At 40.3% G+C, this 14,874-nt stretch overlaps 1 protein-coding gene across 2 annotated transcripts in view; it reads left to right on the forward strand.

The window, feature by feature from the left end:
- The first annotated feature begins 2,673 nt into the window (after window positions 1-2,673).
- Window positions 2,674-14,874, forward strand: part of TSNAXIP1 (translin associated factor X interacting protein 1) — a 135,684-nt gene continuing 123,483 nt past the window's right edge. Inside the window, exons 1-2 of one of the 2 annotated variants that reach the window (XM_053449727.1) lie at window positions 2,674-2,737; window positions 10,385-10,460. In XM_053449727.1, the coding sequence (XP_053305702.1) occupies window positions 2,691-2,737; window positions 10,385-10,460 (123 nt within the window). In that variant the 5' untranslated portion in view covers window positions 2,674-2,690. The remainder of the gene's footprint in view (window positions 2,738-10,384; window positions 10,461-14,874) is intronic. The other variant, XM_053449728.1, reaches the window with a different exon arrangement.

The following is a 14,874-nucleotide window of genomic DNA, read 5'->3' on the forward strand; positions in this document are numbered from 1 at the left end:
TATATATATATATATAATGTTTCAAATGTAAAAACTCACTACCACGTGTTCTTATTACAATAGTTTAATAAGCACCTTATTGAGCAAAGAAGTGCATATGCAATATGCACATAGGCTGCTTATCACTCTACAACAGAGTGATCACTGATCAGGCACAAAAAAATACAATTTTATTTTAATTTTTCACAAACAGAAATCTCTAAGAGTGCTGAGCAGTGGAAACAATCAATCTCTGACACCGACTGATCAGAGTGTATACAAATATTGTCCTTGGCAACCAGCATGTGATTTGCTTCTTCTTCTTCTTGAAAATGACTGTAATTGGCTATTGCCAATTTTCCATAAGATTCTAATCTCTGCAATGCACAAGATGTCTGGAGAGTCAATCTGCAGTAATCCTAGGAAATATTCTAACTGTAAAGTGATTCCTTGATCCACGAAAAAAAATGCCAAAAAGTATTTCACCAGATCAGCCAGTTATATGGATCTGGCCCGACCTAAACGACTGATATATCTCAGTGTTTAAATATTGTCCATTTAAACAGTTCTCAAAAAAAAATCACTTTGTCTTTTACAAAGGTCTTCAAAGTCAATGATCTGCTTACAGTTCTAGACAATTGAAATAAAGTGAGAATTCCACCACTGACAATGGAATCAAATCTAAATACTTTTGTATATGAAACTTTTTTAGTCTTAAAGAAGATCATTAATGTAAAGGACCTCGAAAGATGGCCCAAATGGACACTGGGAACATACCCACCATCTTTGTTAATGGCCTGAATGATACCATATCTTTCGTAACAGTTGTGCACATCTCCTTATTAATTATTTTCAACTTTCCTCTAATTTCAGTACCTTTATATTTATTTAAATTTAGTACTTAAGGTGAATTTAAAAATTCTAAATTTATTTATGTATCATTAAAAAAAAAAAGATTGCTAATTGCTTCTAGGGATATTTAACTGCACCCAAGTTTTGTAAAGTAGTGTTTAATACCCAGCAAACTGTGATATAAGGCAACTAAAGAAAAGATGGTAAGTTTGTCACACAGTTTCAAATGGAAAGAAACAATGTGATGCCGGTCTAATGCCTCTACCTCTCCCTGGCTTCCCTCATGGGGAAAATGGGTTGCCACTATTGCAGGGGCGTCCAACCTGCGGCCCTCCAGCTGCTGCAGGACTACATCTCCCATAATGCTCTTTCAGCTAAGGGGCTGGCTGAGGAGTATGGGAGATGTAGTCCTGCAGCAGCTGGAGGGCCGCAGATTGGACACCCCTGCACTATTGGATTCATCCTAGGACATCATTGCTTAAGGCTTGAAGGTGAAAGTTAAGGGTGGGTGATAACTCCCGTCCCAATAAATCCTACAATAGGATATAAAGAGATATACTGTACACACTCAGGTCTCAAATTAAACAGTTATAGTAGTTAGATGCAAAGAAAGTGAACTCCAGCGCACAGTACGCTAAAACATAAATGAATAGTAAAATAACAAAAAAGTCTAAATGGTCACAAAATAAAGCAGGCTCTGTGTCTAAAAGTCCACTGAGCACTGAGTAATAAACACACTACAAAAATCTAAACAAGTGGCAATAATGGTATGTGATATATTAGAAATAGTGAGCTATAAAGTGCACACTCTGAGTAGACTAAAAAATACATTGATATTATTAAAAACAAAACATGCAACGATATATACACTGCGAATAGACTGCAAAATAAATTGGGGTCTTAAAGTGCAAAACAACAGTGTAGTTGCGCAAGTGACAAAATGAAGCAGGCTCAGAGACTGGAGGTCCCCTGAGCGTGCTATAAAGTGCAATAGTAAATAATAATAGACCCACTACAAAATATAAAGTAAAAAATAAACAATAAAAATAAAAAATATTACAAATATAATCACAAATAATGTTTGTGAGTGACCGTGATCAGGGCCAAAGGAAGGGTGCGGTGAGGGGTAGCACAGCTGCCTGGTCAGCAGCTGCATCCTCCAGGACTGGTTGGGGGCATCACAGACCTCTCTAACCAGCCTAACTTTAGGCTGCCATCCGAACAGGCTCACCCAAATTGGACAATGGAAGACTGGAAGAACGTTGCCTGGTCTGATGAGTCTCGATTCCAGCTGCAACATTCAGATGGCAGGGTAAGACATCATGCAATGTGGTCCATTGTGAGATTTTTCTTCTTAGCCTGTGCAGAAATATTGGGAAATGTAAAATCCAAGAAATAAGCTGATATGTTGTGCTCTTTATCTTTAAATTCTACAGTAAAATCATACAATTTTCTTATATATTACAGAGGGGGATATGTGTGACGTGCATGCAACGTTGGAGGACCCCAACATTTCTGAAAAAAGGTAAGATCTCTATGGCCCGCATTCGCGTTGCATTTCAGTGCTGCTTGATTCAAAGGTAAGCAAGATAGGAATAATATTAAGTGTAGTTATTTTTTTATGTTTACATCGCCCCACTTTTCACGCAAAAAAAACATGCACAGCTCGCTCTTATTCGTTTATATTAAATTCTCTCTATGGTGAGATTGCAGAAGTCACATGGCCTGCTGGCGTCAAACGATCGTTAAACTGGATTGGAAGATGGCCCAACTTCACAAAAATCCACGTGACCCCTCTGGTAGCCGTGGAAACTGGGTTGTAAACAAACCGTCTGCGACAAGCGAAGGAGTTGAGTGGGATGGCTGCTAATCGAGCGGACCGTTTACCGTCGTTGACACAAGCCGGGTAATCGTTATTTCACTAGATATATATTAGGAGCATTACAAATATGTGTCACTGCATATGTTAGCCTCCTTTTTACACTGTTTATCATTGTACGTTCACCCGCTGTTAGAAACACACATCTTAGTTTTAACTACGTCTACCATAAAAAAACACCAAAACTTCGTGTTTTGTTTCGTAAAAAATGATGGTTTACCAGATTATTTAACCTTTCTTACAGTCTCTGACATTAAACGTTTGTCAATATTTTAGGGTCGTTAACGCAGTTAACGTGACTAAAAACAGAGAGGCATATATACTTAATTTTGAACATTAAATATTGATTTTGAATTCCTGATCCGAATGGCAATTGTGTTTAACCCTTTTTTTTACTTTTTACACCAACACTTAGGATGTTTTTTTGGGTTATGTATTATGCCAGGAAAAATAAAAATGTTTTTTTGAGGCTTCTGTTTGGCACCAGTAGGGATAATTGTGCAAGGAAGATGCCTGCTGGTAAGGAGCAGGACATTCTCATCTTGCACATTTGGGGGTGGCGTCCTCAAAGGGAATATCCCACATGTTATACGTAACAATCTGTGTTACGTAGATGGCCACCGTATTTTACCATGTCTTGGTCCTCCACCAGGTATGGCTGTAGGCACTGGTTGAGCTACATCTCATTTCGTTGCATTTTCAGTCTTACTCATATTCTCTCCCTTTTTAACTCGCTTTTATTCACGCTCTGTCACACCCTCGTTCAAATTGTTTTACATTCTCACTCTTATTCACACTCTCACTCATTATCTCATGCTGTCTCATGCTCTCTCTCATTCTTATTAATTCTCTCTCACAGTATCACTTTCACATTCTCTCACACTCAAGGCTCTCAATCCTGCACTCACTTTTATTCACGCTCTCTCACATTCCCCACTTTCGCGCCCTCTCACACTCGCGCCCTCTCACACTCGCGCCCTCTCACACTCATGCTCTCTCACACTCGCGCTCTCTCACAGTAAAATTCCCCTACTCTTACTCTTATTCATGTTCTTACTCCCTCATTTTCTGTCACACACTCTCACGCGCTATAAGTCATACTCTTTCTCACTCACTGACTCATAGAGCATCATGCTCTCTCGCGCTCTCTTGCACACACTCTCTCTCTCTCTCTCTCTGAGTCTCTTACTAAGTGAAAGGGGTGAGAGACGCATAAGCCAGGACACATACATTTCCGGGAATTTTGTACAAAAAAATTATAATGAACCTTATCTGATACAATCAAATTGAGGAGGGTTGATAACATTTGTCTGTGCTCCAATAAGAATTCATGGTGGGCCTTTTTTTTATAACACCCATCAGTAGGGTCAAGGCCAGAATTTTTTAATTTCAAATGAGTCAGTGGGGTACCAGGTTTGGCTCCTTTGGCCAGCTGCCTGACACTGGATGGCATAAATATTAGATTGAGCTGAGGAGTTCAAGAAAAGAATGAAGTAAAACTAAATCTGTTATAAACCACCTAATGTTAGAGCAAATGAAGACATTTTCAGGAATTGGAGGAAGGCAGATGTGGTCCCTATATTCAAAAAGGGTTCAAACTCTTTGCCTGGAAACTATAGACCTGTGAGCTTAACTTTTGTGGCTGGGAAAGTATTTGAAGGGCTATTAAGGGATAATATTCAGTTTCAATGTGATTTCCAATTGATCTATACCTGCAAAGCTTGGTTTGTGTGTTATTCTGTTGCTCTATATCTGCTATGCTATGTTTCCATACATTATTTATATATATCTGCAAATACATGGTTTGAATGTCTTATTCAATTGATCTACACATGCAAGTGCTGTTTACATGTATTATTTATTTGATCTATACCTGAATTACAGGGGTGTGTGGTTTAGTGAAGTGAGGGGACAAAGGGACTCTGGGGATAGTTACGGGGGAGAGTAACTCTCAAATTCACAGTAGGGTCAGGAAGAGGGAAGACTGCACTGACTCTCAGTCTTCCACTAATCTGTGGTCAGTGTGGCAAATATATTTTTTTGGTGAGGGAGTGATTGCATGCTTGGGAGCGTGGAGTGAAGCCCAAGGAAATGTTTGCCTAGGGTCCAATTTTTTCAATATTTATTATAATGTTTTTTTTCTGCAAAGATTGTATTGTTAGCTATTCCCCCCCCATAGTTAATGTATTTAGCATACATTACTGTTACCAGTGTTTCCAGTTATATATTATTGTACTTGTTTGCACTTGCACCTAAATAATCTCTAACTTAAACTGGTGGTTTGTTACTAGATGTTTTTCTTTTTTTGTGGGGTGGGCACCAGAGGAGTAGTCTCCAGAGGGCGCCTGAACACTTAAGGCCCGGCCCTGCGCAGGTGCAATGAGAGTCAGTGAGAGTGAGACCATACCGTTTCTGAGCTTATACTTCCGTTCCGCTGCTGCTGTGTCTCCAACGTCAGTCCCTCAGCGTCCGCTAAATAGCTTAGTTGGGTGGAGCGGGGTATCTGGCAACAAACCTACTTATTTAGCTGAGAGACTGAAACGTAACGAGCTGATACTTCCGCTGTTGTCTCTATTAAGATCACACAGCAAAGAGTGGAAGTATCAACTTGTTCCGTTTCAGCCCCTCAGCTAAATAAATAGGTTTGTTGCCGGATACCCCGCTGGAAACTATTTAGTTGACGCTAAGGGACTGATGTTGGCGACACAGCAGTGGAACAGAAGTATCAGCTTGTTCTGTTTTAGGCAGCGTCCTCACGCCACAGACGCTTGGATTGGAGGAGCTTAGTGCGATGACGTTGGACTGTAAAATCATCGCGCATCTTCAGAAACACCATTGCTAAGCCGATATTGAATCTGTTCGGTCACATTGCGATCGTTCTTCTATGTGTCTCCAAGTTTCTTGGTCCAAAATTTTTTTGGCCCAAACAGGGCCTTTGACTTTCAATAGTTTTTTATTAATTTTCAAAGAAATAAGAAGTACAAATAACACCAATAGTAATACATGGGACACAGTCACAGCTGTCAGTTATGATCAAACCAAGACAGTCGCAGCTGTCATTACATTGAAAATTCAAACCATCTTGATAAGCATGTATCTCAGTTACATTGTAACGTTATAAGGTAATAAAAAACGTAAACAAGAAAACTTGAAACCCTGTAAAGGAAGAGGAACAGAACAGTATGCCTGAGTGATTTTTTTTTTTAAAAGTGTATATCTGCTCAAGTATTTTATAGTGAATAGTTTTAATAGTTGACATGCCATACCAGTGAGGATGACTGAAGTTACTTATAACATTTGTTAAATTGTAGAGAGTAGGTCTGTAATAGGGTTAATTAATTTAATAAGGTTAACTTAAGCTGCAGTTAGAGGTAAAGGGGGGCAAACTAAGGGGAATCTAAATCCATGGGGCAGTGAAGATTAACCCTGTATTTATTTATAAAAGTATTGTGTCTGAACGAGTCTGCAAATCTATGAGTGCACTATGGCATATCAGGGGGTATACGGCATACTGGGGTATATAAGGCATATGTGGGGAGGGCGGAGTGGCATGCCTGGGAGGGCAGTGTGGCATGCCTGGGCTCAAACGTGCATAACTGGGGGGCAGGTTGGGAAATAAAAACAAGAAATGCATTTTTATCAAAGTTTTTTTATTCTGCCATTTGTTTTTAACATCCTACGTTACTTTATTAAATTATTTCAACTAAATTAAAAATTATTTTTTTTATCGGATTAATCTAAAAAATAATTGGCCAACTAATCGACTAATCGATTTGAAAATCATCGTTAGCTGCAGCTATATATATATATATATATATATATATATATATATATATAAATTAGGCAGCTACAACCTAGTAGCCCAACTGTTTGATTAGGGACTGTACAAACAAACTGTCCATCTTAGCAAAATGTAAACACTTATTCATTGCTCTAACGCTGATCACTTTTTTGTTAAAGAGTTTACATATTCATCAGTCCACAGTAGACAAATTGTTTATGAATGGAGACAGTTGAGTACTGTGGCTACTCTCCCTAGAAGTGGACACCCAGCCAAGATGACTCCAAGAGCACAACACAAAATGCTCAATGAGGTAAAGAAAGAACACTAGAGTAACAGCTAAAGGCTTGAAGGAATCATTGGAACTGGTTAACATCTCTATTCATAAGTCTACCATATGCAAAACATTCAACAGGTATAGAGTCCAATGTAACCTAGCAGTTCGCCTACATTTTGGCAAAAAGCACCTTGACACTACACAACGCTACTGGGAAAATGTTTTGTGGACTGATTAAACTAAGGCAACCACATACCCACATGAAAACCTCATGTCAATGGTGAAGTGAGCATCATGATTTATGGCTGCTTTGCAGCCTGGACAGCTTGCCATTGTCAAGGGGACAATGAATTCCCAAGCTGTCCGCCTTCTGAAGCTCAGTAGAAGTTGTTTAATGCAACGGGACAATGACCTGAAATCTACTACATAGGGATGCACCAAAATGAACATTCTGGACCGAAACCGAAAATTAAGGATTCACTTGGCCCAAACCGAAAATGACCACACACCATAATAAAAAAAAATCAAAACAATACTAATATAGATGATTGTTAACAGCAATCACACTCCTGGAACCTGGGCATGATAAGTCAGCCAGTACATGCTGGAATCTGGGTATGCCTGGGCATGATAGGAGTGTGATTGCTGTTAGCATTTAATATTATATTTAATATAGCAATCACACTCCTGTCGTGCACAAGCAGCCAATACATGCTGAAACCTGGCTAGCTGCCCCCCCCCTGTGTATTGATGCTGCTAGCAGTATGGGGTCTGCACATCACTTACAGCATCCCTGTGCTATGCGCCCACCTTGCACATCCATGCTATCACACATATTCATTAATTTACTAATTCACAAAGATTAATTCACTTAATCATATACTCACTCACAGATACTCAATCACACATACTCGTTCATACACCCCACCCGTTGAACTGCAGATCTTGGTGCTGCTTACAGACTTCTGTAGGGGCCCTCTGCTGCCTTCCTCTGTGTTTCTCGCACTCTGTGCAATCAACTTCTCTTGTTACGCCTAAGGGAAGCAAGAACGGAGCAGGGTCAGAACAAGAGATGTTGCTCGCACACACTGTGGTACGGTGCAGGTAAGCAGCAGGGCCCCTGCAGATGATTATTTCTGCATTTTCCCAATACATTTTCCCATTTTCCCGATATGTTTCGGCAGCCGATATTTACGTGCATCACCACTACTACAGAATGGTTAAAAACAAATCTGCCTTTTGGAGTGGCCCAGACCATAACCCATTAGAGATGCTTTGGACTGACATCAAGAGACGTTCACACCAAACATCCTTGGAATATGACTGCGCTTTTATATATATATATATATATATATATATATATATATATATATACCGCAAATGGTCAGAAAAATACCCCCGTCTTATAATCGAGATCATCCTTTAATCAGACCTCAAATAGATGGTAATGGAAAAAAATGTCTGCTGGGACCAGAGGCATATAGGCGGGTATAAGGCATTTCTGGAGGCAGAGTGGTATATAGAGGGTTAAAAGGCACATCATGGGGCAGAGTGGCATATAGCGGGATATAAGGCATTTTTGGGGGCAGAGTGGCAAGCCTGGGGACAGATGTGCATAACTGGGGGGGGGGCAGGTTGGCAAATAAAAGGAAATATTTTTCTCAATCATAGCTTGTATTAAATATCGAAAATAGTTTACATGAATTCATATTTACTAGTAAAACATTTTTTCCTATAGGGTAGTCTTATATTCAAGCTTTTTCTTTTTTTCCTAAATTAATATTTAGATTTTGAAGGGTCATCTTATAATCGAGCAAATACGGTGTGTGTGCATATATATATCAATTTCAATTGCTTGTTAACACAAATAGCTAATCAGCCAATCACATGACAGCAACTCAATGCATTGAGGCATGTGGACATGGTCAAGACAACTGGCTGAAGTTGGAACCGAGCATCAGAATAGCGAAGGAAGGGAATTTAAGTGACTTTGAACGTGGAATGGTTGTTGGTGACATATGGGCTGATCTGAGTATTTCAGAAACTGCTGATCAACTGGGATTTTCATGCACAACCATCTCTAGGGTTTACAGAGAATGGTCTAAAAAAGATAAAATATGAAGTGAGCGCAAGTTGTGTGGACAGAAATGCCATCTCTGAATGCACAACACATCGAACCTTGAAGCAGTTGGGCAACAGCAGCAGAAGACCATACCAGGTGCCACTCCTATCAGCGAAGAACAGGAAACGTAGGCTACAATTCGCATAGGGTCACCAAAATTGGACAATGAAGGACTGGCAGAACATTGCCTGCTCTGATGAGTCTCGATTCCAGCTGTGACATTCAGATGGTAGGGTCAAACTTTGGAGTAAACATGAAAGCATAGATCCATCCTGCCTTGTATCAACGGTTCAGGCTGGTAGTGGTGGTGTAATGGTGTGGTGGAAATTATCTTGGCGCACCTGAGGCCACTTACTACCAATTAAGCATTGTTTAAACTTGACAGCCTACCTGAATATTGTTGCTGACCATGTCTATCCCTTTATGACCACAGTGTACCCATCTTCTGATGGCTACTTCCAGCAGGATAATGCACCGTGTCACAAAGATTACATAATCTCAAACTGGTTTCTTGAACATGTCACCAGATCTCAATTCAATCGAGCACCTTTTGGGATGTGGTGGAATTTGCATCATGGATGTGCAGCCAACCAATTTGCAGCAGCTGTGTGATGCCATCATGTCCATATGGACCAAAATCTCTTAGGAAGGTTCCCAGCACCTTGTAGAAAGTATGCCACGACAAAGGCACTTCTGAAGGCAAAACGGGGGTCCAACCCGGTACAAGCAAGGTGTACCTAATAAAGTGACCAGTGAGTGTATGTGAGTGTATGTGAGTGTATGTGTGTGTATATATATATATATATATATATATATATATATATATATATATATATATATATATATATATATAAAATGTGCTTTCTCTGTGTATAGTTTTTATAGGTGAACAGTTTTTCATAATTCCAATTTTTGTAGGAATTATTTACATACTAATTCATGGTTTTGTCCATAAAAAAATTGTAATTTATGTAGAAAATTATGATTGAAAACAACAGAGCCATAGTGCTTAAGTGATGACCATTAGCATGATAAAATATTTGATTAAATTAAAATTATTGAAAAGATTAATCCAAGATTATCTAATTAATGGTATCGTAATTATTTCTGTGCATATGAATCGTACTGTAAGGTAAAATGCGCATTAAAACAAAACTTAAGTGGCACAATGCAGACAAATATAGTAATAAATAACGCTCTTCCCAAATATAATAATGAAATCGCCTCTGTCGCCTCGACGGAACAAGAGACGCTGCTGAGCAAAGCACTGTATAAGACGTACCCAGTTAGACCCCATTTTTTTCTAAAAAAGGTGCGTCTTATACATGGGGAAATACGGTACTGTATGTTTGAAGACACTATTCATCAATCATTATCTACTGTATGTGCATATATTAACAGGGGTAGACAGCAACAGGCATCAAATACACACATTACTTACCTGTGATGATAAATAAATAATATAATAAATTTAAAATTACATCAATCTGTTAGCAGGTCTTACCATGTTGGAAACTGTCAGGAAGAAAAACTATCAAGGCCAGGAGATGTCCGTTTTAAGAACAACCTAGTAAGTATACATATAAAGGTATATTGTGTATAGCATATACATATTTAAAATAACTACTTGTCTTAACTGTCTGTGGGTGGTAATGGAAGACACCCAGGAGTAGGTAATAACTTGTTTGAGGTATGCCACAACACGCATAATCAACTATGTTGGAAAAGAGGGCCTACTTTTTGAAAAGGTTCAAAGAAGAGGGCTGAAAAGGCAAAGTATAAAAAAGAAACCACAGAAGCAAGTAGGGATAGAATGGGAGGTATAAAATATAGACTTAATTGAATTTATTCTTTCTAAAAAGACAGTTTACCTGTTTTGTAATCTCATTGTTTTTTGCAATGTGTATATCCCTGCTCAAACCTGTTGTCTGATACCTGTTTGAATAAATGGAGAATTGGAAAAAAAAGACAGCCCCTCCCCCCATTGAATTATATGGTTTTACATACCAGGGCATAACAACAATCATTTGTTCATTACCAGGTCTAGAAATTAGGTAAATACAACCTCAGATGAAAGCAACACATGACATATTAAACTGTGTCATGATTTATTCAACAAAAATAAAGCCAAAATGGAGAAGCCATGTGTGAAAAATAGCTTGTAGAACCATCTTTAGCAGCAATAACTTGAAGTAATTGTTTTCTGTATGACTTTATCACATGGTTGTGGAGGAATTGTGGCCCACTCTTATTATTATCTTTTATTTATATAGCGCCAACAGTTTACGCAGCGCTTAATACAATACATAAATTCAAGGGATATGACAAGAATTGACAGACTAAGACAAACCGATACATTAGGTGGAGAGAGCCCTGCTCGCAAGTTTACAATCTTGAGGGAATGGGGTGACAAACATAAGGCATAGAGAAAGGGTGAGAGGTAGTGTGGTGGTTGTATCGATGACAAGGAAGTTCTAGCAGCTAAGATGGTATGCTTCTCTGAAGAAGTGGGTTTTGAGATGTTTCTTGAATGTCGGGAGGGAGGGTGAATGCTGAAGGTTCCTTGAGAGTAGATTCCAGAGATATGGGGCAGCTCAAGTGAAATCTTGTAGACGGGAAAAGAATAAGGTGATAAGTGAGGAAGAGAGCCTTAGCCCATGGGAAGAACGTAGGGATCGAGTAGGAGAGTATTTGCTAATGAGGTCAGAAATGTATGGAGGAACAGTATTATGGATGGCCTTATATGTCAGTACCAGGATTTTAAATTTAATTATAAAGGTAATTGGGAATCAGTGGAAGGTTTCACAGAGTGGGGAAGCAGAAGAGGAGCGACGTGCAAGGAAGATAAGCCTAGCAGCGGCATTTAGGACAGACTGTAGAGGAGAGAGCCGACCAGAAGAGTGTTGCAGTAGTGAAGACGGGAAATGATAAGTGAATGAACCAGAGTTTTTGTGGATTCTTGGGTGAGGAATGGGCGGATACGAGAGATGTTTTTTAGGTACAAGCGGCAGGATCTGGCGAGGGACTGAATGTGAGGGATGAAGGAAAGGTTAGAGTCAAGGATGACCCCAAGGCATTGGGCCTTGTACAACATATGTACAACATTGCTTGTGTTCATTGAGGTTTACAGGCGTTTGTTTATACACAGCTCTCTTAAGGTCTCGTCACAGCATTTCAATAGGTTTGAGGTCTGGCGTTTGACTGGGACTTTGCAACACCTTCAGTTTTCTATTTTACAGCTATTTAGTTGAAGATTTGTTGGTGTGCTTGGGATCATCATGCTGTTGCATGTCTGAATTTCGGCCAAGCTTTAGCTGTCGGACTGATGACCTCCTATTTGACTCTAGAATACTTTGGTATAAAGATGAGTTCATGGTCAACTCAATATCTGCATCATTCCCAGGTCCTGTGGGTGAAAAACAAGCCTAAAAAATCACCTCTCCACCAACTTGCTTGACAGTTGGTATGAGGTGTTTGTGCTGATATGCTGTCTTTGGTTTTTGCCAAACCTGATCCTGTGCATTATGGCCAAACATCTCCACTTTGGTCTTGTCTGTCAAAGGGCATTGTTCAATAATTCTTGTGGTTTGCAACATTACAAACCTAAGCCATGCTGCCATTTTTTTAAGAGAGGGTCCTGGCAACCCTTCCAAACAAACCATACATGTCTTTTTCTAATTTTATTGTCACGAACCTTTAACATTTAACATGCTGAGGCCTGTAGAGTTTGAGATGTAATAATTTTTTTTTTTTTTTGCAATTTCTCTGAGCATTGCACGGTCTGACCTTGGGGCGAATTATCTGGGATGTCCACTCCTGGGAAGATTTGCAACTGTCTTGAATGTTTTGCACTTTTGAATAATCTTTTTCGCTGTAGTATGATAGACTTTCAATTGTTTGGAAGTGGCCTTATCAGTCTTCCTAGATAGATGGGCAGCAACAATTGCTTCCCTAAGATCATTGCTGATAAATGCTCAGGAAACTGATTTGATTTGATTAGCATTATCTGTCTGCTACTTAGCATCTTAATTCCTTTGGAAGCAGTAAGGGTGTGCTTTGGCACATGGCTTCTCCATTTTTCCAGGCCCTCCCTCCTCCTAAAGGCCCTCTCCGCCTCGGAGAGATGGGTAGCTCTAAGCTGCATAGGCTCATCCTCATCACGAGCACCAATCACAGGGGGTGTGGGACGAGAGGGAGGAACGGGGGGAGGGTGAAAAAGACAGAGCAAATCAGATGGAAGGCCTCCACAGACTCTCCCTAAATGAGTGCCTCTTCCGACCTCTGGTGTCAATCAACAGGAGAAATAACACTAACTCTTCCAAGTCTGATGAGAGATCCCTAGCTGCTACCTTATACTTGATGGAGCGGAGAGGCCATGGAAGAAGGCAGCTACAAAAGACTTGTTTCATCCCACCTCCACCACCAGGATACAGAATTCTATGGCATAATTGGCACCTGGTCTCGTACCCTGTCGGATGGGCATTAATTGTTTGGCATCTGAGGTGGACCGGGCCGGAACATCAAAGACCCTGCTGAAAGGCCTCAAATGCTGTGTAATTTTAAACTATCGGTTTATTAGTCTCCCACAGGGAATTGGCCTTAGTCAAGGCTTTCTCGGTGAGGAGGAAATCAGGAAGTGTACCTTTGCCCTCTCAGTAAGGAAGGCTTGTGGGACCATATCAAAATAAATGCAGACCTGATTCTTACCAGGGTCTTGCTGGGGTAGGGTAGCGGACGCAGTCATGCCTCTGGAATCCTGTGGTTTGGCCAGTGGGTCCAATGCAACCGCTGATATAAAAGTGGGATGTGGTGGGACAACGGAAGTCCGTAGCGACTACGTTCCAATGTTGTCAGGCATAATTCCAGTTCCTAACCGCCGCATGGTTCCATTGATTTGGGGCTAGGATCCAGTCAGGCGAATGGAGCGTTTCCGGCCATGTAGAGCCCCCGTAGCCGGGTAGTCCGGTGACGGTCTGGTTAGGGCCGACCAGACGGGGGTCTCCCAGTCACCCAGTACCCCAATGAGGACAGGGTAGCTTAGACATAAGAGAGGATTGGGAAGTCACTCCATGAATCCATCATGGCCCCCTACCAAACTCAAACCTACACCCATGTGTCCTCAGTGTCGGGGTTACAGTGACACAAGGATTCCAGCCTTGGATCTCATGTTGTTTCACGTCAGATTCTCCTTGCTAAAAGCGATGCATCAAAAGGTGCACAGAGTCAAAAGACTTTCCAAAATGTTTAAAGGCCGCACGTGGCCTCGATGGACCAATTCTGTGGATTGGAGCCTTCATGGGTCAAAATGGTAATAAGTGGCACTGTTTTGGAAAAGCCCTTAATAAATCTGTAATAGAAAACCACCATCATTGTAAGGCTTATAATGGTACGTGCTGACACCTTCTTGGGATTCATACTCAAACCAAAAGTGGATAAAACATAATCCAAGATTATTATACACTTTTAAAGTCAATCAAGCAATCTGTTTGTGTGTGGGTGAGTGCATATCCTACGTGAAAAGGCGTTTAATAAGTTCCAAAAAGTAATAGATACTATTGATTAGGATCCACTGAGAGTACCTCCAAACAAGAAGTATTTTTGCCAAAGATAAACAAAATGTGAACATTTAGTTAGCCGTGCTCCCTTGTTTCCCAGTCAGTGTTGTTATTATGCAACTGGAGCCAAGGAGAGCCTAACATGATCACTGAGTTAGGAGACTTCTACTTATACAAAATCTAGGAGTATTCCAGCTGAACCCACTATTTTGGTAGGATCACATGTAGGCAAAACTGGCTAGACCCTAAGACAGTAGGTGATCTTGCACAGATAATATGTGAAGAATAAAAAGTGAGAAAACTGTACACAGTACGCTACATTACAGAGGAATTTCCAAACACAGATAGGAAAGAAGATATGGAATATAAATGCATGCTGTAAGGACTTACCTGACTCTCCGGCCCCGCTCCATGGCTGCTCCCACGACG

Source organism: Spea bombifrons, chromosome 10, assembly GCF_027358695.1.
Source record: "Spea bombifrons isolate aSpeBom1 chromosome 10, aSpeBom1.2.pri, whole genome shotgun sequence".
Taxonomy (NCBI): domain Eukaryota; kingdom Metazoa; phylum Chordata; class Amphibia; order Anura; family Pelobatidae; genus Spea; species Spea bombifrons.